The sequence below is a fragment of the Scyliorhinus canicula genome, chromosome 11 (genome assembly GCF_902713615.1).
Source record: "Scyliorhinus canicula chromosome 11, sScyCan1.1, whole genome shotgun sequence".
In the NCBI taxonomy this organism is placed as follows: Eukaryota; Metazoa; Chordata; class Chondrichthyes; order Carcharhiniformes; family Scyliorhinidae; genus Scyliorhinus; species Scyliorhinus canicula.
The window spans coordinates 3,772,136-3,795,429 of NC_052156.1; the positions used below are offsets into that span (position 1 = coordinate 3,772,136).

Below are 23,294 nucleotides of genomic sequence, written 5' to 3' on the forward strand. Positions count from 1 at the left end.
GCGGGGAGCGAGGGAGGAGCGGGGAGCGAGGGAGAGGAGCGGAGGGGGAGGGGGGGGGGGGGGGGGGGGGGAGGGGGAGGGGCGAGGGAGTGGAGCGGGGCGAGGGAGTGGAGCGGGAGCGAGGAGAGGAGCGGGGAGCGAGGAGAGGAGCGAGGGAGGAAGGACGGGCGAGGGAGAGGAGCGGGAGCGAGGGAGAGGAGCGGGGAGCGGGAGAAGAGCGGGGAGCGAGGGAGAGGAGCGGGGAGCGGGAGAGGAGCGGGAGCGGGGAGGAGCGGGGAGCGAGGGAGAGGCGGGGAGCGAGGGAGAGGAGCGGGGAGCGAGGGAGAGGAGCGGGGAGCGAGGGAGAGGAGCGGGGAGCGAGGGAGAGGGAGGAGAGAGACTCGGTTTCCTTTTTCTTGGTGTCTGAATGGCTATCTCGGTTGTGTTTCTCTTGCCCTGTTCTAAGTCAAAGTAAAACATTGACTTTCAAAATTATTTTTGGCACAGACTTTTAAACATGATTCTTTTATCCGATGTAGGCATCGCTGGCAGGGCCAACATTTGCTGCCCATCCCTATTTGCTGCAGTCTCTCCTTCACGGTGGGCCACTTGGTCACTTCAGAGGATGGCTACAAGTCACCCACATTGCTGTGGGTCTGGAGTCACATGTAGGCCAGACCGGGTAAGGACGGCAGATTTCCTTCCCTGAAGGACATTAGTGACCCAGATGTCTTTCTGGGAAACTCAATGGTCACCATTACGGAGATCAATTCTCAATTGATTAATGAATTGAATTTAAATTTCACCAGCTGCCTTGGTGCGATTTTAACCCCTCTCATTGCCACTGGATTACTGGACAAGTGAGATTACCAGCACACCATCATCTCCCCCTCAATAAAGTACCAATAAACAATAATCATAAGGTCACATCCCAAATCACTGCAAGGTGGGTTTGTGCCATGGAAGTCCTGTCTGCTGACTGGCTGCCGGCTCTCCCAGAGAACGAGTCTGACTTTGGGCAAAATAGTGGCCCTAATCCTGCACAGGATTAGTAAATCTCGCTCAGGGAGGCGCATGGGTAAGGAGACAGAAGTAGAGGGTTTGGGAGGAAAATGGAGGGAAGAGGAGGAAGTGTAAAAGAGGAGCTGGGAAAATGGGAGGATAATTGGAGGAGAGGGGCGAGTTAGAGGAACAGGAAGATTAGTTGGAGCCTGTTGAGATGCAGTGCAGGCAGGAGCTCAGAGATTCATCGTTACCAGTTACACAGCAAATACACACTGAACCATCTCTTGTTCATTCCTTGCAGAATGGCTGCCGAATCTCCTCTTCAGCACAGTGAGCAGAGAGTCCATCTCATCACTGGGGAGCGAAGGATCAATATCAAAGGTTGATACAAACCTGCAAACAGGAAAAAGAAACTGGAGTTAGCGGGATGTTAACAGATACCAAGCTTTATCACTGGAGGCACAAATCTCAAATGAAAATCTGTTTGTTTTACCAGCCTTTGACCAGCAACCGTATGGGATCCTCTTCATTTCTAGCCAAAGGGGCAGGAGGAGGCCATTCAGCCCATCAAAACCTGTACCTCCATTCAATTAGATCATGGTTGATCTGTACCTCAAATCCGTTTACCGTGGATACGTTGACTTGAGTAGGGTGATCATTGCTCGGCACAACATCGAGGGCCGAAGGGCCTGTTCTGTGCTGTACTGTTCTATGTTCTATATGAGGCGCCCAGAATCATAACCGGGTGAAGCGCCATTTTTGAAAAGTAGAGAAAAAGAGGGCTAAAGGCAGGATGCCGCCGGGGGAAGCGCTGAGGTATATGCCGCACGCTAATTGGTTACAACCGGGACTATTAATTTATATACTATGCGGCCCTTTAAAATTGTGAATTTCTGAATGTGGCCCTTGCACGGAAAAGTTTGCCCACCCCTGCCTTAGCAGGTAATGAACAGCCAGTCTCATTCACTTACCACTTGAGCAGTTTGGAGATGTATGGAATCTCCACATCACCGCCTGGCACCATGGCGAGATTGGCTGGTATCAGGGAGAGTGCCATGGCCCAAAGTTCCGGCTCATTGCACATCCTGTTACGGAACATCCCATTGGCTAACAGACACAGAAGGTGCACCTGCAGCAGGGAGACCAACCAAAAGATCCTGGGTTGTAAATTCAACAATTGGTTTATCATAATATTCACAGCAGAAGAACAAGCTATTCGGCCCAACAAGTCAATGGCAGTGTTAATGAGCCTCGTCCGACCCCAGCAATACAACCTCCAATTCCTTTCTCCCTCATGTATTTATCCAGTTTCCCCTTCAATGTATCTATTCTATTCATCCCAATCACGCCCTGCGAGAGTGGGTCCCACATTCTCACCCTTTCTGGTAGAGAACTTTCTCCCAAATTTTCAACTTATGGCTTAGTTACAATAACGTCCCCGAGTTCAGGTCTCCCCCACAATTATTTCGAATTAATTTTTTCTCTGCCTCATCTCTCAAAACCTTTCACACGCCAATGACCTTTACCAATGCACGCCTCAATCTCTTATCTGAGAGAAGAGCCCTACCCTGCTCAATCTTCCCTGATAGGTGTGTATAAAATCACAGAATGGTGCAGCAGAGAAATAGGCCATTTGACCCTGAGTGCACATGCTCAGTCTCTGGTACAGAATAGTGCAGCAGAGAAATAGGCCATTTGACCCTGAGTGCACATGCTCAGTCTCTGGTACAGAATGGTGCAGCAGAGAAAAAGGCCATTTGACCCTGAGTGCACATGCTCAGTCTCTGGTACAGAATGGTGCAGCAGAGAAATAGGCCATTTGACCCTGAGTGCACATGCTCAGTCTCTGGTACAGAATAGTGCAGCAGAGAAATAGGCCATTTGACCCTGAGTGCACATGCTCAGTCTCTGGTACAGTCATCCAGTTAGTCTCATCCCCTGTGCTTTCCCAATTGTCAAGCAGTTTTCTTTCCAATTGTAAGACCAGATGAAATAGGAGCAGAAGTAGACCATTCAGCCCATCGGGTTTGCTCCACCATTCAATGAAATCATCAATGATCCCATCTGCTAATCCTCAACTCCACTTTCCCATCTTACCTCCATCACCCTCGATAACACTGGCAGGGAGTGGTTCAGGTGAATAGAATAGATACATTGAAGGGGGAAACCCTCCATAACCTCCAGCACATTCAGCTTTTACTCCCCTTAACATTCTCTGCTCAAAGAAGCAAGTGTACAATAAAAGGCTTGCATTTATATAGCGCCGCCCGTGACCTCAGGACATGTCATAGCGTTTCACAGCCAATGAGATATCTATGAAATGTTGGCACTGCTGTGCTGTGGGAAACTGCGGTTAGTAATTTCTGCACAACAAACTCCCACAAACAGCAATAAATGACCAGTTAATCAATCCAAGTGACGTTGTTTGAGGGATAAACATTGGCCTCGGACACCGGGGGTACCCTTCTTCTCAAGAGTCGCCATGAGATCTTTTGCGTCCAGATGTCAGGGAAGATGAGGCCTTGGTTTAACCTCTCACCCTCAACAGTATAGCACTCCCTCGATACGGCAGCAGGAGTGATGGACTGAATGATGGTCTCGACTGAAACCTGGACCCACAATCTCCTGGCTTGACAGGCAACAGTTTACCCCTCTGACATCAGCCGGCATGTGAATGAGGTCCCTCCTCCCCCACAGGGGCAGACTATCGCCAGAGAGGGGTGAAGGTTCCGGGAGTGAAGTTTCCAGGGCAACGTCAACACCTCGCCCGTGTTCCTCATGCACAGAGCATCTGGCAGGCTATTCAGCCATAAACGGCACCACAGCTTCGCCCAATTAATGCTCAGACTCGCGTGTGTTCCAGCCACAATCAATGGATGGCAGATTGGAAACAGGAACCCAACATGAACAACTTACACTTTACAACTTTACCATAGTAAAATATCCCAAGGTGCTTTCCGGGAGCATTATCAAGCAACATTTGACACTTGCATTAGGACGGCTGATCAAATTGCAGAGCTTAGGGTCCCAGGCAGCTGAAAGCACAGACAAATTTGAGGCGGGCAGGGGGCATGAAGGGATTTGAAAACATAGGGGAGAACTTCAAAATCACAACATTGCCGGACTGTCTGTGTGGGTCAGCTAGGCCGCCTTTCAGAGATCAGTTGACTAGGCCCAGACCAAAGATTGAGGTTAGTTCCCCAGACTGGGCCTGTTGGAAGATCCCAGAAGTCTGCAATTTTTTAAACTGCAAACGTAAAACACTCTATCCTGGGTTTTTAAAATATCTGTTCGGGCAATGTGGACATCACAGGCTCGGCCAACATTTATTACCCGTCCCTAATTGCCCTCGAGAAGGTTGTGGTGAGCCGCTACAGTCCATTTACATACCTTGTGGATGTCCACGCGTAGGTTCCTAGTAAAACGGTTTATCATTCGACGGAGATAGTCCTCAAATTGAGCTTGCCTCTTCTCTCTATGGCATGAAGCAGTGGATTAAGTACAAAATGGATTGAAGTTCGATTCATAGCAAGTTCAAATAACAGGGGGAAAACAATCTGCATTTATATAGGCTTTCAAGACCACTGGACTTCCCAAAACGTTTCAAAGCTCTTGAAATGTAGTCACTGTTGTAACAAAGAACAAAGAAAATTACAGCACAGGAACAGGCCCTTCGGCCCTCCCAGCCTGCGCCGATCCAGATCCTTTATCTAAACCTGTCTCCTATTTTCCAAGGTCTACTTCCCTCTGTTCCGCCCGTTCATATACCTGTCTAGATGCTCTTAAATGATGCTATCGTGCCCGCCTCTACCACCTCTGCTGGTAAAGCGTTCCAGGCACCCACCACCCTCTGCGTAAAAAACTTTCCACGCACATCTCCCTTAAACTTTCCCCTCTCACTTGAAATCGTGACCCCTTGTAACTGACACCCCACTCTTGGAAAAAGCTTGTTGCTATCCACCCTGTCCATACCTCTCATAATTTTGTAGACCTCAATCAGGTCCCCCCTCAACCTCCGTCTTTCCAACGAAAACAATCCTAATCTACTCAACCTTTCTTCTAGCTAGCACCCCCATACCAGGCAACATCCTGGTGAACCTCCTCTGCACCCTCTCCAAAGCATCCACATCCTTCTGGTAATGTGGCGACCAGAACTGCACGCAGTATTCCAAATGTGGCCTAACCAAAGTCCTATACAACTGTAACATGACCTGCCACTCTTGTACTCAATACCCCGTCCGATGAAGGCAAGCATGCTGTATGCCTTCTTGACCACTCTATCAACCTGCGTTGCCACCTTCAGGGTACAATGGACCTGAACTCCCAGATCTCTCTGTACATCAATTTTCCCCAGGACCCTTCCATTGACCATATAGTCCGCTCTTGAATTTGATCTTCCAAAATGCATCACCTCACATTTGCCTGGATTGAACTCCATCTGCCATTTCTCTGCCCAACTCTCCAATTCCACCACTACTCTGTCTCCTGTTGCCCAGCCAGTTCTTTATCCATCTAGCTAGTACACCCTGAACCCCATACGACTTCACTTTTGCCATCAACCTGCCATGGGAAACCTTATCAAACGCCTTACTAAGTCCATGTATATGACATCTACAGCCCTTCCCACATCAATTAACTTTGTCACTTCCTCAAAGAATTCTATTAGGTTTGTAAGACATGACCTTCCCTGCACAAAACCATGCTGCCTATCACTGATAAGTCTATTTTCTTCCAGATGTGAATAGATCCTATCCCTCAGTATCTTCTCCAACAGTTTGCCTACCACTGACGTCAAGCTCACAGGTCTGTAATTCCCTGGATTTCCCTGCTACCCTTCTTAAACAAAGGGACAACATTAGCAATTCTCCAGTCCTCCGGGACCTCACCCATGCTCAAGGATGCTGCAAAGATATCTGTTAAGGCCCCAGTATTTCGACCCTCGCTTCCCTCAGTAACCTGGGATAGATCCCATCCGGTCCTGGGGACTTGTCCACCTTAATGTCTTTTAGAATACCCAAAACTTCCCCTTCCTATGACAACTTGACCTAGAGTATTTAAACATCCATCCCTAGCCTCAACATCCGTCTTGTCCCTCTCCTTTGTGAATACCGATGCAAAGTACTCATTAAGAATCTCACCCATTTCCTCTGAGTCCACGCATAAATTCCCTCTCTTGTCTTTGAGTGGGCCAATCCTTTCTAGTTACCCTCTTGCTCCTTACATACGAATAAAAGGCTTTGGGATTTTCCTTAACCCTGTTAGCCAAAGATATTTCATGACCCCTTTTAGCCCTTTTTATTGCGTGTTTGAGATTCGTCCTACTTTCCCGATATTCCTCCAAAGCTTCATCAGTTTTGAGTCGCCTCGACTCATTACATATGCTTCCTTTTTCATATTAGCTAGTCTCACAATTTCACCCGTCATCCATGGTTCCCTACTCTTGCCATTTCTATCTCTCATTTTCACAGGAACATGTCTGTCCTGCACTCTAATCAACCTTTCCTTAAAAGACTCCCACATTTCAAATGTGGATTTACCCTTAAACAGCTGCTCCCAATCCACATTCCCTAGCTCCTGCCGAATTTTGTTATACTCTGCCTTTCCCAATTTAGTACTCTTCCTTTCGGACACTCTTGTCCTTGTCCATGAGTATTCTAAAACTTACGGAATTGTGATCGCTATTCCCAAAGTAATCACCGACTGAAACAACCACCTGGCCGGATCATTCCCCAATACCAGGTCCAGTATGGCCCCTTCCCGAGTTGGACTATTTACATACTGCTCTAAAAAACTCTCCTGGATGCTCCTTACAAACTCTGCTCCATCTACACCTCCAACACTACACGAATCCCATTCAATGTTGGGGAAGTTAAAATCTCCCATCACAACCACCCTATTGCTCCTATATTTTTCTATAATCTGTCTGCATATTTGTACCTCTACTTCATGCTCACTTTTGGGAGGCCTGTAGTAAAGTCCCAACAATGTTACTGCACCCTTCCTATTTCTTAGCTCCACCCATATTGCCTCAGTGCTCGAATCCTCTATCGTGCCCTCCTTAATCACAGCTGTGATATCTCTCTGACGAGTAATGCAACTCCTCCACCCCTTCTACCTCCCTCTCTATCCCTCCTGAAGCATCTATACCCTGGGATATTCAGTTGCCAGTCCTGCCCTTCCCGCAACCAAGTCTCAGTAATACCAATAACATCATATTCCCAGGTACTGATCCAAGCCCTAAGTTCATCTGCCTTACCTGCTACACTTCTCGCATTAAAACAAATGTACGACAGACCACCTGTCCCTTTGCGTTCATCATCTCTTCCCTGTCGACTCTGCCCCTTAGTCACATGGAGTTTTATCTCGTACCTTACCGGCTTTAGTTGCTGCTTCTTTACTGACCTCTAACTTCCTAATCTGGTTCCCATCCCCCTGCCACATTAGTTTAAAACCTCCCCAACAGTGTTAGCAAAAGCACCCCTAGGACATTGGTTCCAGTACGGTACGGTAGGAAATGCAGTAGCCAATCTGTACACAGAAAGATCCCACAAACAGCAGTGTGATAACAACCAGATAATGTTGTTTAAGGAATAGATGTTGGTCCAGGACACTGAGGAGAACTCCCAAACTCTGCTGGTCACCTGACTAAGCAGACAAGGCCTCAGTTTAACATCTGATCAAAAATATGGCATCTCCAATAGTGCCACACACCCTTGATACTGGCATTGGGGGTGTCAACGTGTTCAAGGCTCGGGAGTGGGACCTGAATCCATAATCTTATAGCTCAGAGAAAGACTTCAAGTGGTGAAGGTTTGGAGAACAGGGGTGGAAGGCAGCATTGGCCTTTTGTGGGTATTGAAAGGTCTGTTTCTGTGTAGCTGCTTCGATTTTCTGCATCTAGTTTGTACCGTGCCTGGACACATTTTTAGAAAGTCTCCTCATTCATTACTTTTTGAAGCAAAAGTATTGTTAATTATTTTGGCCACTGCAGTTCTACCCTGGTGAGCAGGCAGCGTGTTCCACGTGTTGAGGGAATGAAGGGGAAATCCCTGTTCTTTGTCCATATTGCACTACAAGTGAGACAGAAACATTTAAAAATCTCTTCCAAACACAGGAACAGGACGAGGTCAATCAGCCCATCGAGCCTGTTCCATTACTCAATGGGAACGTTGCTAATCAAAATCTCAACACCATCAACCTGCGTTGGTTCCCCATCGCTTTGGACCCAATACTAATAAAAATCTGTCAATTCCCAATTAACCATGACCTCAACAACTTTCTGGGGGAGGCCCAGATTTCCACTACCCTTCACGTGAAGATGTGGTTCCTGACATCAGCCTGAATAGCATCGCTCGAACGTTAACACTAAGGCCCCTACTGACAGATATCGCCTGACAGAGCAGAGCTTCCTCAGTACAGATCCTTGGGGTGGAGATGGTGTCAGATGGATTACGGTGTGTGTGTCTGCAGTGTGACTTGACCCCAGGATGTTCTGATTCAGAAAGGATGCGACTCTGTTCGGATGGGGGGGGGGCGCGAAGACGCAAAGAGAAGCTGCCAGACTGCATTATAAGAACAGGAGTAAATTATAAAGTGATTATAAGTCACGGGCCTCCTCTCTCTTTTCTTGCCATGGGCTGCACTTTCAATTTCAATCACCAGTGGCTTTGGAGCAAGGGTGGGTTGAGGAACAGGACAGACTGATGGTTCTTCTGGCACGACATTCTGCAGCTCTGCGAGGAAAGGGGAAAAAAGGCGATTAAACTCTGGGTACATTGCACCATTGGGCTTCACTCACTCAACTAACTGGCCAGGACTCAAATGGCAAGCAATGTTTCACTCTCACAGCACAAATGTGAAGCCACAATTCTCACACACATTGTGACAGCAGTTGGGTCAAACAGAGTAAAGCTCCCTCTTCACTGTCCCCATCAAACATTCCCAGGACAGATACAGCACGGGTTAAATACAGAGTAAATCTCCCTCTACACTGTCCCCATCAAACACTCCCAGGACAGGTACAGCACCGGGTTAGATACAGAGTAAAGCTCCCTCTACACTGCCCCATCAAACACTTCCAGGACAGGTACAGCACGGGTTAGATACAGAGTAAAGCTCCCTCTACACTGTCCCATCAAACTCTCCCAGGACAGGTACAGCATGGGGTTAGATACAGAGTAAAGCTCTCTCTACACTGTCCCCATCAAACACTCCCAGGACAAATACAGCACGGGGTTAGATACAGAGCAAAGCTCCCTCTACACTGTCCCCATCAAACACTCCCAGGACAGGTACAGCACGGGGTTAGATACAGAGTAAAGCTCCCTCTACACTGTCCCCATCAAACACTCCCAGGACAAGTGCAGCACGGGGTTAGATACAGAGTAAAGCTCCCTCTACACTGTCCCATCTCGTGTTACTCGGTCTGGGTCAGAAATGGAGCACGAATTAGTGTCGAGTGTAAACTGGGTTGAATCCAGTGTTCCTGCCCAGAGAATCAGGTTGAATTACCTCATTGGGTCATGAATTGGCAATTTACCTTCCACCTCCTCCATTCGTCCTCGCTGTCCTCCGAACTGTCATCCTCCTGGGAACTGTTTCCTTCTGTTTCTTCAATTGGTCTCTCAAACTGACATGAAAAGGAGATTTGAGAGAGAATATAAATACCATTCAATCAAACATACTGTGAGGGGAAGCTGTGGATTCCATCCCCTGCGAGCTGAATGCTTTATTTTGAGTTGTAACAAGGCTGGGAAATTTAAGTGTCATTTAATAAGTGAAGGAAAGGCAATACTGTACGTACATGACCAGGTGTCACTAGTTTTAACTGCGGAATGAAGAAATCAATCCTTCTCCCCCGCAATAAATTACTCATCTGGCTGACAGAAATTCTATTTTGATCCAAATTCCGGCAACCGAATTTCTGGATATCTTAACGCTGATGATGAAAAGCCAAATTCTTTGGAGCTCTCTGACCCAGTTTTAGTGACATCTGCACATTTTAGAGATATCAAATGTGCCACGTTAACTGTGCTTAGTTGCGAAAATGAAAGTGAACCCATTGTTGGTATGCCAACACTCTGAGCCTCAGAGAGAAATTACGTGAATTTACCCCCCCCCCCCCCCCACCCCATCCCCTCCACTGCACCCAGGAACCTTGAATTACAACCGGTTACAGTTCTGTTCCCTTCCCTCTCGGAGGAGTGCAAACCGTACCTCCCAGTGGGAGCTGCACTGCGCTTCATCTGTTTGCCACCTTCCTCCTTGACGGGGAGGCATTCTCCTCTCCCCCTGGCCTTTGATGGTTTCTGTCCACTGGCACTATTATCCCAGGGATCGGGCAAACCGCCGGCCTCGCACCTCTCCTTCCACGGACCTTGGATTTCGATGGAGGTTTTTCGGGTTGAAAGTCCTGGCTATCATCATCTGTTAATCGGGAGAACGATAGGAGGCATCAGATCTCATGGAAATATATCAGCTGTCGTAATAATTGGCTACTTAAGATGAAAGGTTCTATCGCCAGAAAAATGGCTACGGAAACACAACCGATTCACCAATGTCCCTTGAACAAATGAATCTGATGTCCTTAATCATTCCAGACCCATATAGGAAGGAGCTTATTTTAAATTTATATTTTATTTATTCATTCAGGGGAGGTGGACGTTGCCTGAATTTGCTGCCCATCCCTAATTGCCCTTGTATTGAGTGGTTTAATGGGGCATTTCAGAGTCAGCCACATTGCTGTGGGTCTGGAGTCACGTGTAGGCCAGACCGGGTAAGGGCGGCAGATTTCCTTCCCAAACAGACATCGGTGAACCAGATGGGTTTTTAAAACAATCAAAAATGGTTCCATGGTCATAATTAGACTCTTAATTGAATCCAGGTTTTTATTGAATTGAAATTTCACCATCTGCAGTGGTGGGATTCGAACCCGGGTCCCCAGAGCATTACTCAGGGTGTCTGGTTTGCGACTGCGCCACCACCTCTTCCCCTGGTTCAGCCTCACGTCCCGCACTGCATCCAGTCCTGGGTGGCACTCTGCTGGGAAGAGTGAATCCATTTCCCATGGTGCAGCAAAGATTCACGAGAAGAGTTCCAGGGATGGGGGACTTCAATTCCAGAAACACATTGGAGAAGTTGGGACTGTTTGCTTGAAGAAGTGAAGGTTGAGAGGAGATTTGATGGAGGTTCAAAATCATGAGGGCTCTGGGACAGAGTGCATAGAGAGAAACTGTTCCCATTGGTGGCAGTGTCGAGAATGAGAGGGCGCAGATTTAAGCAATTTGGCAAAGGAAGCAATGGAGAAGAAATATTTTTACACAGAGAGTGATCTGGAATGTACTGTCTGTGAGTGTGGTGGAGACAGATTCACACAGCGAGTGGTTAGGATCTGGAATGTACTGTCTGTGAGTGTGGTGGAGGCAGATTCACACAGCGAGTGGTTAGGATCTGGAATGTACTGTCTGAGTGTGGTGGAGGCAGATTCACTCAGCGAGTGGTTAGGATCAGGAATGTACTGTCTGTGAGTGTGGTGGAGGCAGATTCACACAGCGAGTGGTTAGGATCTGGAATGTACTGTCTGTGAGTGTGGTGGAGGCAGATTCACACAGCGAGTGGTTAGGATCTGGAATGTACTGTCTGTGAGTGTGGTGGACACAGATTCACACAGCGAGTGGTTAGGATCCGGAATGTACTGTATGAGAGTGTGGTGGAGGCAGATTCAATCGAGGCTTTCAAGGAAGGGATTAGATTATTATCAAAAAAGGGGGATGTGAAAAGTTGGGGGGGGGGGGAAAGAGAGAGCAGAGGCTGGGGTGGGGGATGGTGCTGTAAAAGACCTTAGAACATCCTTCCATATAATTACAGAATGATTTCAGCGCAGAATAGAATCCGGCCCACCATATCCATACAGACTCGCAGCAAGAACAATGCTCCAATCTATCTCCAGCCCCTCTCAGACTATGCATTCCTGACCGTAACAAAGCTTTGCATAAAAAATATCTTCCTCACTTTACCCTTTGTTCTTTTGCCATTCACCATAAATATATTCTGGTTGTCAACCCATCTGTCAATGGGAACATTTCTCCCTATCTGCTCTGTCCAGGTCACCTCCCCCCTCATGATTTTGAATACCAAGATCAAATCTCCTCTTAAAAGTTCTTCTCTAATGGAGAACAGTCCCAGCCTCACAGATCTACACATGTAACTCAAGTCTCTTGTACCTGGAACCATTCTTTGTACATGTTTTCTGTGCCTGATCCAATGCCTTCATATCTTTCCTAATGTGCGGGCAGCACGGTAGCATGGTGGTTAGCACAATTGCTTCACAGCTCCAGGGTCCCAAGTTCAATTCCCGGCTTGGGTCACTGTCTGTGCGGAGTCTGCACATCCTCCCCGTGTCTGCGTGGGTTTCCTCCGGGTGCTCCAGTTTCCTCCCACAGTCCAAAGATGTGCAGGTTAGGTGGATTGGCCATGCTAAATTACCCTTAGTGTTCAAAATTGCCCTTAGTGTTGGGTGGGGTTACTGGGTTATGGGGATAGGGTGGAGGTGTGGGCTTGGGTAGGGTGCTCTTTCCAAGAGCCGATGCAGACTCGACGGGCCGAATGGCCTCCTTCTGCACTGTAAATTCTATGAGTCTATGTGTGACACCCAGAATTGGAAACAATACTCTAGTCGAGGCTGAACCAGTTGTTTATAAAGATTCATCATAGCCGCCTCACTTTGCTCTCTGTGCCTCCTGTTTATAAAGCCCAGAAGGCACCTGTGCCTTATTAATCACGATATTAACTTGCCCTGCCACTTTCCATAAATTGGGTACATATACTGTGATGAATGTAGGGCATTTTATATAGATTGTATTACATACATCTGTTGCAGCAATATTGTTGTAAAATTCTTGGTTAAACATACAGGCAGGCGGTGTGTCTGCAAAAAATGCAATTAAGATGTTGTAAAAGTGAGATAATTATCCATTTTAACCATGTACTTATTACAGAGATGCCAAATGGAACTTGGATACGATTGTTGTGGACATCCCTGGAGACTAGATAACTTGAGACATTTTGTTTAGACTGAGGTAAGCAGTTCAGGGATCTGAGCGAAATAAAGATGGTGTAGTTAATTGGAGGAGCCAGGTCTATCAGTATTTTGCAATTTTGACATGGGTTTGGCAGTGTGCGAGGCGTTTTACGTTGAGCTGCAGTTTTGCCAAAATGCTGCCAGGTTGAGTGGGAGTCTGACAGAAGGATCCCTGGTTTTGTTTGTTCTATCTTTCCCACTGCACAAAATATACTTGATCTAACTCTCCGTTAAACGGCATCCCATTGTTCCGTAATATTGTTGCCTGCCTATCTCCAATTTCAATTTGCTTGGGTCAGATCCGCCCTGCCCCCAGTGACATTGGTCCTCATCCAATTAACTATCACCCAATTCAGACACCTATGTCAGACTCCTATTTATCAACTACAGCTCAGCCTTCAACACCATCATCCTACGAAACACATCTCCAAACTCCATGGCCTTGGTTCCTCCCTCTGCGACTGGGATCCTAAACTTTCTAAACCCACAGGCAACAATCAGTAAAGATAGGCAACATCACCTCCTCCACAATCATCCTTCTACACCGGTGCCCCACAAGGCCGTGTCCTCAGCCCCCTACTATACTCTTATATACCTATGACTGTGTTGGCCAAATTCCCCATCAACTCGATTTTTCAAATTTTGCTGATGACACCACCGTAGTGGGTCGGATTTCAAACAATGACGAGACAGAGTACAGGAATGAGATAGAGAATCTGGTGAACTTGTGCGACGACAATAATCTCTCCTCAATGTCAAAAAACGAAGGAGATATCATCGACTTCAGGAAGCGTAGTGGAGAACATGCCCCTGTCTACATCAATGGGAACAAAGTAGAAAGGGTCGAGAGCTTCAAGTTTTTAGGTGTACAGACCACCAAACAGCCTGTCTTGGTCCCTCCCATGCCGACACTATAGTTAAGAAAGCCCACCGACTCTACTTTCTCAGAAGACTAAGGAAATTTGGCATGTCAGCTACGACCCTCACCAATTTCTACAGATACACCATAGAAAGCATTCTTTCTGGTTGTATCACAGCTTGGTATGGAGCCTGCTCTGCCCAAGACCGCAGGAAACTACAAAAGGTTGTGAATGTAGCCCAGTCCATCACGCAAACCAGCCTCCCATCCATTGACTCTATAATTCCTGCTGCCTCAGAAAGGCAGCCAACATAATTAAGAACCCCACGCACTCCAGACATACTCTCTTCCACCTTCTTCCGTCAGGAAAAAGATACCAATGTTTGAGGTCATGTACCAACCGACTCAAGAACAGCTTCTTGCCTACTGCCATCAGACTTTTGAATGGACCTACTTCGTATTAAGTTGATCTTTTCTCTACACCTTGCTATAACTGCAACATTATATTCTGCAGTCTCTCCTTCCTTCCTTCCCTATGCATTGTTTGTACAGCATGCAAGAAACAATACTTTTCACTGTATACTAATACATGTGACAATAATAAATCAAATCAAACTATCTTTACTCTGGGTTGCCCTTCCTCCCTTTCCAATGTTAACAAAAACATTATACTATCATCATTTCCCCAGAAATGTTTCCCTGCTGACAGTTGACCCTCCTCAGTCCCAGAATCGCAACCAACATTGCCTCCTTCCTCGCTCAGCCAATCTTTAAAATTCAGAACCTTTACCTCTCCCAACCCTTCGGGTTATTACAATCTGTCTATATTAGGAGAATTAAATCATAGAATAGAATCAATACAGTGCAGGAGGCCATTCAGACAATCGAGTCTGCACCAAATCTTTGAAAGAGAACCCTACTTAGGTCCAACTTCAATCCTATCCCCGCAGCATGTCTGCAAAAAATGCAATTAAGATGTTGTAAAAATTAATTAATTATCATTTTAATTATGTACTTGTTTGCAAAGAGATGTCCACCTAACCTTTCGACACTAAGAGGCACTTGAGTGCGGCCAATCCACCTAACCTGCACATGTTTGGACTGTGGAGGAAACCAGGGCATCCCAAGGAATCGGCGCAGACACAGGGAGAACGTGCAAACTCCACACAGTCACCGGAGGCTGGAATTGGACCCGGGTCCCTGGCGCTGCGAGGCAGCAGCGCTAATCACCATGCCACCCTGAATGTCACAATTAATCTACAACTTGCATGTAAATTTCATTAATGGCCCTTTTGATAGTTAGTTAGTTGGGGAAGCTATGAAAGGAGGAGCGGTGGGTAATAGTTAATGGCATTTGGTTAATAGTCCTGTTGATAAGTTAGTTTATTCAGTTAGTTAGTGAGTTGGTTATTTAGTTATGAGATGCAGTTGGGTATAGTTAATGGCACCTAGGTTAATGGCCCTTTTGATAAGTTAGTTAGTGGGGAAGCTATGAAAGGAGGAGCGGTTGGGTATAGTTAATGGCATTTGGTTAATAGTCCTGTGATAAGTTAGTTATTCAGTTAGTTAGTGAGTTGGTATTTAGTTATGAGATGCAGTTGGGTATAGTTAATGGCACTAGGTTAATGGCCCTGTTGATAAGTTAGTTATTTAGTTAGTTAGTGAGTTGGGTTAGTTAGTTATGAGAGGTGCAGTTGGGTATAGTTAACGGCACTGTTGAATTAGTTAGTTAGTGAATGATTAGTTATGAGGGGCTGTGCGCAGTCAGGTATAGTTTAATGGCACTGTTGGTTAGTTAGCAAGTTGGTTAGTTAGTGAGTTAGTTAATGAGTTGGTTATGAAGAGAGGCGCAGTCAGGTATAGTTTAATGGCAATGTTGGTTAGTTAATGAGTTCGTTATGAGGAGGCAAGGTCCGGGATAGTTAATGGCACTGTTGGTTAGTTACTGAGTTGGTTAGTTAGTTATAAGAGGTGCAGGTGGGTATAGTTGATGGCACTAGGTTAATGGCCCTGTTGATAAGTTAGTTATTTAGTTAGTGAGTGGGTTTTAGTTATGAGAGGTGCACTTGGGTATAGTTAATGGCACTGTTGATTAGTTAGTTAATGAGTTAGCTTGAGGAGTGGCATGGTTAGGTATAGTTAAAGGCAGTTGGTTAGTTAGTTAATGAGTTAGCTTTGAGGAGTGGGCGGTTAGGTATAGTTAAAGGCACTGTTGGTAGTTAGTGAGTGATTAGTGAGTTAGTAGTTAATGAGTTAGCTTTGAGGAGAGGCGCAGTCCGGTATAGTTAAAGGCACTGTTGGTTAGTTAGTTAATTGGTTAGTTAATGAGTTAGTTAGTTAACGAGTTAGCTTTGAGGAGAGGTAGGGTATAGTTACCGAGAGGCAGTTGCTGGGTGGCTTTGGCCCGCTTGGCTGGGCAGACCGGGCTGAGAGGCGGGGGTGCGGCCTGGCCGCCGGGCCCTTCCTCCTCACCATCCCGCCGCCGCCGCCGCCGCTGGGTGGGGGGCCGGAGGGAGGGGCAATGACACCAGCCGCGTCTTCCCGCCGCCAGGGGCGCAGCGCCCGGAGGACCGGGGTTCCCATAGCAACCGCGGCTGGCGGAGAGAGATGATGCGCTGTCCCCCCTCTGACCCTCCCCCTCTCTCTCACAATCTCACCCCCCCCCGGGGCCAGGGAGGGCAGCAGCGGGGCGCATGCGCGGGGCCCAGGGCCCGGATTGAATCATGGCGGAGGAAGGAGGAGCAGGTAACAGACTGGAGGGAGGGAGAGTGGAGGGAGGAGAGGAGGGAGGGAGGTGGAGGGAGAGAGGGAGGGAGAGTGGAGGAGAGAGGGAGGGAGAGTGGAGGAGAGAGGGAGGGAGAGTGGAGGAGAGAGAGAGTGGAGGGGAGAGAGAGAGGGAGAGTGGAGGAGAGAGAGGAGAGAGAGGGAGAGTGGGGAGAGAGAGAGGGAGAGTGGAGGAGAGAGGGAGGGAGAGTGGAGGAGGGAGGGAGGGAGAGTGGAGGAGAGAGGGAGGGAGGAGAGTGGAGGAGAGAGGGAGGGAGAGTGGAGGGAGGGAGAGGGGGAGGGAGAGTGGAGGAGAGAGGGAGGGAGAGTGGAGGGAGAGTGGGGGAGGGAGAGAGGGAGAGGAGAGTGGAGGAGGGGAGAGGGAGGGAGAGTGGAGGGGAGAGGGAGGGAGAGTGGAGGGAGGGGGTGGAGGGAGAGGGAGGGAGAGTGGAGGAGAGGGGGGGAGAGTGGAGGAGAGGGAGGGAGAGGGGAGGGAGAGTGGAGGGAGAGGGAGGGAGAGTGGAGGAGAGAGGGAGGGAGAGTGGAGGAGAGGGAGGGAGAGTGGAGTGGAGGAGAGAGGGAGGGAGAGTGGAGGAGAGAGGGAGGGAGAGAGTGGAGGAGGAGAGGGAGGGAGAGTGGAGGAGAGAGGGAGGGAGAGTGGAGGAGAGAGGGAGGAGAGAGTGGAGGAGAGAGGGAGGGAGAGTGGAGGAGAGAGGGAGGGAGAGTGGAGGAGAGAGGGAGGGAGAGTGGAGGAGAGGAGGAGAGGAGGAGAGTGGAGGAGAGAGTGGAGGGAGAGTGAGGAGAGAGGAGAGGTGGAGGAGGGAGGGAGAGTGGAGGAGGGAGGGAGGGAGAGTGGAGGAGGGAGAGGGAGGAGAGAGTGGAGGAGGGAGGGAGGGAGAGTGGAGGAGGGAGGGAGGGAGAGTGGAGGAGAGAGGGAGGGAGAGTGGAGGAGAGAGGGAGGGAGAGTGGAGGAGGGAGGGAGGGAGAGTGGAGGAGGGAGGGAGGGAGAGTGGAGGAGGGAGGGAGGGAGAGTGGAGGAGGGAGGGAGGGAGAGTGGAGGAGGGAGGGAGGGAGAGTGGAGGAGGGAGGGAGGAGAGAGTGGAGGAGGGAGGGAGGGAGAGTGGAGGAGGGAGGGAGGGAGGGTGGAGGAGGGAGGAGGGAGGGAGGGAGAGTGGAGGAGGGAGGGAGGGAGAGTGGAGGAGGGAGGGAGGGAGAGTGGAGGAGGGAGGGAGGGAGAGGTGGAGGAGAGAGGGAGGGAGAGTGGAGGAGGGAGGGAGGGAGGGAGGGTGGAGGAGGGAGGGAGGGAGAGTGGAGGAGGGAGGGAGGGAGAGTGGAGGAGGGAGGGAGAGTGGAGGGGGTAGGGAATTGGGGTGTGTAGGAGAGGGGGAATGGGAAGAGACAAATTGGGGATGGTAGGGGAAATGAGGAGAGAGAGAGAGAGAGAGCGTGAGGAAAGGGATGGAGGGAGAGGAGTGCAGTGGAAGTTGAGGAAAGCAGCAGAGAGGGAGTTGGGGAAGAGTGAGGGAGGGATAATGACAGGAGAGGAGGATAGATGGGTGCCAGAGGCACTGAGTGATTAATGGAGGGAGAGATGGAAACAGGGATGGGAAGAGAAATAAAGGCAGTGAGATATATGAGAAAAGCAGGGGCTTTTCACAGTAACTTCATTTGAAGCCTACTCGTGACAATAAGCGATTTTCATTTCATTTCATATCAGATAGACTGGGGTGGAATATACTTGGACTTCTCATGAAGGATAATTTCCATATTCTTAAAATGTGAAATTATGATATGGACAGAAATATGGTTGTAGTTTGGCAATGGTTTAAGAATGACAATGTAAGATGGAGTGTTCCACAGATTTATATTGTACTCCTCTTGTCCATCCATGTCTGTGTTTATTTATCCAACACACACCTCCCTGCCACCATATCCTCCAATTTCTTTCTCCCTCGTGCTTATCTAACTTCCCTTAAATGAATCTGTGTCAACCACTCAACTGTGCTACAGAGATCCATATTCTCACCACTCTCTGGGTAGGGTAGTTTCTTCTGAATCACCATTGAACATATTAGTGACTCTTTATATTTATAAACCCTGATTTTGGATTCCCCCACAAGTGGAAACCTCTTTTCTACATCTGTCCTGTCGAAATGTTCATAATGTAAAACAGAGTTGCAATGGGAAACATTGAAAGGGATATTCCAGCCTGCATGAAATAGGTACATTCCAATGAGTACGAAAAAGTCGAAGGGATGAACTCGCCATCCAGGGCTAACTAAGGTGAAAAATAATGTCAAACAGGAAAACACATTGTGCAAAGACAGGTGGCGGGTCAGAAGACTGGACAGAATATGAATAACAGCAAAGGAAGGCTAAAGAGATTTAAGAAGAAGGGAAAAATTAGGGTGCGAGAGAAAGCTAGCCTGAAATATAAAAACTTGAGAGTTTTAAAATATTTTAAAAGACTAGTTAACTCAGTGAGCATTGGTCCTATAGAAAGTGAGTCTGTGGAATTGATAACGGGATCGAAGGAGATGGCAGATGAACTGGAATTGTGCAGTGGTCTACGCTGTAGAGGATACAAGAAACACCCCAGAGCAGCCATCAACCAGGAAATGGAAGATGAATTCCAATTGCAATCACCAAAGAAGTGCTGAGTAAGTTGTTGGAGTTAAGGTTGCCAACTCCAACACTCCACCCCTCAGCTCCCCTCATCTTCCTTCCAAAGTGAGACAGGGGTATGGGAGGAGGAGAGACAACTAAAACACCCTCTTCCACCACACCGATTGTCAGGCAATATAAGGCCAAATGCATTTAGGATAAAGTCTGCACAAATTCCACATCCAACATTCAGTTTAACAGGATATAATCTTCTTGCAAAGGGCAGCGCAGAGGTTAGCACTGCTGCCTCATGGAGCTGAGGGCCCAGGTTCGATCCCTGCCCCGGGTCACTGTCCGTGTGGAGTTTGCACATTCTCCTCTTGTCTGCGTGGGTCTCACCCCCACAACCCAAAGATGTTCAGGGTAGATGATAATTGCCCCTTAATTGGGAGAAAATAAGAATTGGGTACTCTAAATTTATTTTATTCCTATAAAGGGAATAGATAGGATAGATGCGGGCAGGTTGTTTCCACTGGCGGGTGAAAGCAGAACTAGGGGGCATAGCCTCAAAATAAGGGGAAGTAGATTTAGGACTGAGTTTAGGAGGAACGTCTTCACCCAAAGGGTTGTGAATCTATGGAATTCCTTGCCCAGTGAAGCAGTTGAGGCTCCTTCATTAAATGTTTTTAAGGTAAAGGTAGATAGTTTTTTGAAGAATAAAGGGATTAAGGGTTATGGTGTTCGGGCCGGAAAGTGGAGCTGAGTCCACGATCTCATTGAATGGTGGAGCAGGCTCGAGGGGCCAGATGGCCTACTCCTGCTCCTTGTTCTTATAACCTTGCTAAATCAGGATAACCGCAGCCACGCTATTTACCTCCCTGTAAACAAACAATTGACAACATCATGCAGACAACAACATGATCAACAGGGAGCAAAAAGTCCATGGTAACAACTGAGATGCTGAAATTAAAGGCAGTGCTCAGGGTAAGACTTCTTTACAGGCGCATGAAGAAAGCCAAAATCAAGGATGAGGCAGGATCAGTGAGCACTCTTCAGTATCTCTCAAGGGTCCCAACCCTCGAAGCATGAGACGTCATTACTTCCACCATGCCACCCCACCAGAACCCAGGCGGTTAACAACCTAGGTGCCGGCCAGGGGGGGATGAAGTTTATTAAAAAGGTGATAGGGTACTTGGATAAGTTCAAGGTAATCGGACAGAGTGAACATGGTTTAGTAAAAGGGATCATGTTTAACCAACTTATTGGAAGTTCTCTGAGGAAGTCACAAGGACCTTAAACTAGGGGGCTGGTTCATGATATGGAGCAAGATCAGCGCAGGTTCAATTCCCGTACCGACTGAGGTTATCATGAAGGCCCTGCCTTCTCAACCTTGCCCCTCGCCTGATGTGTGGTGATCCTCAGGTTAATTCACCACCAGTCAGCTCTCCCCCTCCAAGGGGAAAGCCGCTTACAGTCTACTGGGACGATGGCAAGTTTACTTAAACTAGTATATAGGGGAAGTCTCGGGGTGGGGTGGGGGGACGTCAATACAGTTTCAAAAACAAGTCAGAGGACAGAGAGTAAAGAAACAGTTAGGAATCATATTTCAGGTATGGCAGGTAATGGCAAAATTAGAAGAAGAATATTGATTAAAGCCAAAGAGAGATCATAAATGTGTGAACAAAGCCTCAGTGCTGAGGGACAAGTTAGAGTGTGCGGCCCACATCAAAGCTCTGCATACAAATGTACGGAGTGTAAGGAATAGATTAAATGAGCTGCAGGCACAAATTAAAGTTGGAAATTATGATACAGCAGTTATTACTGAGACAGGGCTGCGGAATGATCAGGATTGGGACTTAATATACCAGGTTATAAGGTTTACAGATGGTTGGGAAAATGGTAGGGGGGGTGGGGTAGTAACCTTTCTGATTAGAAACAGAATTAATTCATTGGTGAGAGAGGATATAATGGGGGGAAGCATCCAGTGGAATGTTTGTGGGTGGAACTGAGGAACAGTGAAGGATCTGGAACTGTAACAAGTGTGTATAGACCCCATGGTTGCAGCTCAAAAGTGCTAGATTGTATAAATGCAGAAATTAGGCCAGCGTGCCACAAAGACAAACGGGATTTTAACTTTAACATGGATTGGGAGAGGCAGTCAAGCATCTGTCAGAAAAATAGTAAATTTCCAGAGTGTGTCAGGGATAATTTCCTCCAACAATATGTCCTGGATGCAACAAAGGGACAAGCAATGTGATGAGCCGGATTTAATTAGTAACCTCATTGTGCGTGAACATTTATCAAATAGTGATCATAACATGATCGAGTTCAATAATATTTGAAAGTGCAAACCACAAATCAGCTCCTCGAAATTTAGATTTGGGTAAGGCCGTCTTTAATGAGATGAGACAGAGACTGTCCACAGTAAACTGGTAAAATCTCCTAATGGGTAAAAGAACTGACAAACAGTGCAAGATGTTTAAGGAAACATTTAACACAACACAGACCAGTTTATACCCCGAGAAGGATTGCTCCCCTTCAGAGAAAAAACAGTCGCGTGCAACTAAAGACAGCATAATGGGCTTACAAAAATGTAAAAAGCAGCAGAGATCCTACCAAGTGGGGAAGATTATAAAGACCACGAAAGGGCCTCAAAGCAGTTCATGAGAGCTACGAAAAGGAAACTTGTAAGGGACATCAAAATCAATGAGGTTTTATGGTTGCATAAAGGAAAAGCGGGTGATCAGGAGCAACGTTGGCTATTGACTGAAAGTGGGGTTATTGTCTGTGACTATGGGGATGTGGCAGACATGTTGAAGAATCACTTTGCCTCAGTATTTACAGTAGAAAAGGAGGATAGCTTTCTGGAAGTTCCCGGGGACGTTAATAGTGAGCACAGTAAGAAGTCTTACAACACCAGGTTAAAGTCCAACAGGTTTGTTTCGAATCACTAGCTTTTGGAGCGCTGATCCTGCCTCAGATGAATTCACCTGAGGAAGGAGCAGTGCTCCGGAAGCTAGTGATTTATTTTCTGCATAATCATTGATTATGCAGATTATCAGACATGCACCCCAAGATCCATCTGATCCTCTGTCCTTCCTAACGTCCTACCGTTCATTGTATATTCCCTTGCCTTGTTAATCCTCCCAAAATGCAACATCTCATACTTTTCAAGGTTAAATTCCATTTGCCACTGTTTTGCCCATCTATATCACCCTCTAATCCAAGGCTTTCCTCCTCACGATTTACCACACCACCAACACCCTCTACCTCCTGCCACTTAGTCAATTTTGGATCCCATGGGTTCTTACCATCTTGATCAGTCTCCATGAGGGACCTCCCTCTTAATGCCAATCTGTTCAATTACATAACATTCCCCCTCCCTGCTTTCCATACCCGCGTCGACCTTCTCCATAGTGAATACAGATGCAAAATACTCACTTAAAGCCTCCCCTACCTCTTTCGCTCCATACACAGGCTGCTACTTTGGTCTCTAATGGGTCCTACTCTCTCCCTGGTTACCCTCTTGTCTTTATTATATTTTTAAAACACCTTGGGATTTTCCTTTATTCTCCCTGCCAGTGATTTTCCCCCCCTTTGTCCTGATTTAATTTTTTTAAGTAGCCCCTGCACTTTCTATATTCCTCTCTGGCTTCCGCAGTGTCCAGCCCTCTGTATCTGCCATAAGCCTTCCATTTTTTTCCTTATCCAATCCTGCATTTCCCTTGACATCCAGGGTTCTCTGGACCTTTTGGTCCCCACCCTTTACCTTTATGGGAACATGCTGTTGGGTTACGGGTATAGGGTGGATACGTGGGTTTGAGTAGGGCGATCATTGCTCGGCACAACATCGAGGGCCGAAGGGCCTGTTCTGTGCTGTGCTGTACTGTTCTATGTTCTATTTCCTTTTTGAATGACTCCCACTACTCTCATGGATTTTCCGACAGCTATCTGCTCCCAGTTCACTCTGGCCAGATCTTGGCTTATCCTATTGAAATTGGTCTT

General features: G+C 47.5%; 2 protein-coding genes across 2 annotated transcripts in view; one reads left to right on the forward strand and one right to left on the reverse strand.

The window, feature by feature from the left end:
- Positions 1–18,575, reverse strand: part of xpc (xeroderma pigmentosum, complementation group C) — a 40,776-nt gene extending 22,201 nt beyond the window's left edge. The window contains exons 1-8 of the mRNA XM_038812010.1: positions 18,424–18,575; positions 16,299–16,564; positions 10,229–10,410; positions 9,524–9,563; positions 8,597–8,717; positions 4,375–4,459; positions 1,956–2,113; positions 1,243–1,377 (exon numbers count right to left, since the gene is read on the reverse strand). Coding sequence (XP_038667938.1) covers positions 1,243–1,377; positions 1,956–2,113; positions 4,375–4,459; positions 8,597–8,717; positions 9,524–9,563; positions 10,229–10,410; positions 16,299–16,564; positions 18,424–18,575 — 1,139 coding nt within the window. The remainder of the gene's footprint in view (positions 1–1,242; positions 1,378–1,955; positions 2,114–4,374; positions 4,460–8,596; positions 8,718–9,523; positions 9,564–10,228; positions 10,411–16,298; positions 16,565–18,423) is intronic.
- Positions 18,576–19,229: 654 nt separating this feature from the next.
- The window catches only part of LOC119973630 (U6 snRNA-associated Sm-like protein LSm3), a 33,857-nt gene continuing 29,792 nt past the window's right edge, over positions 19,230–23,294 (forward strand). The window contains exon 1 of the mRNA XM_038812011.1: positions 19,230–19,345. Within this exon, the coding sequence (XP_038667939.1) occupies positions 19,230–19,345 (116 nt within the window). The remainder of the gene's footprint in view (positions 19,346–23,294) is intronic.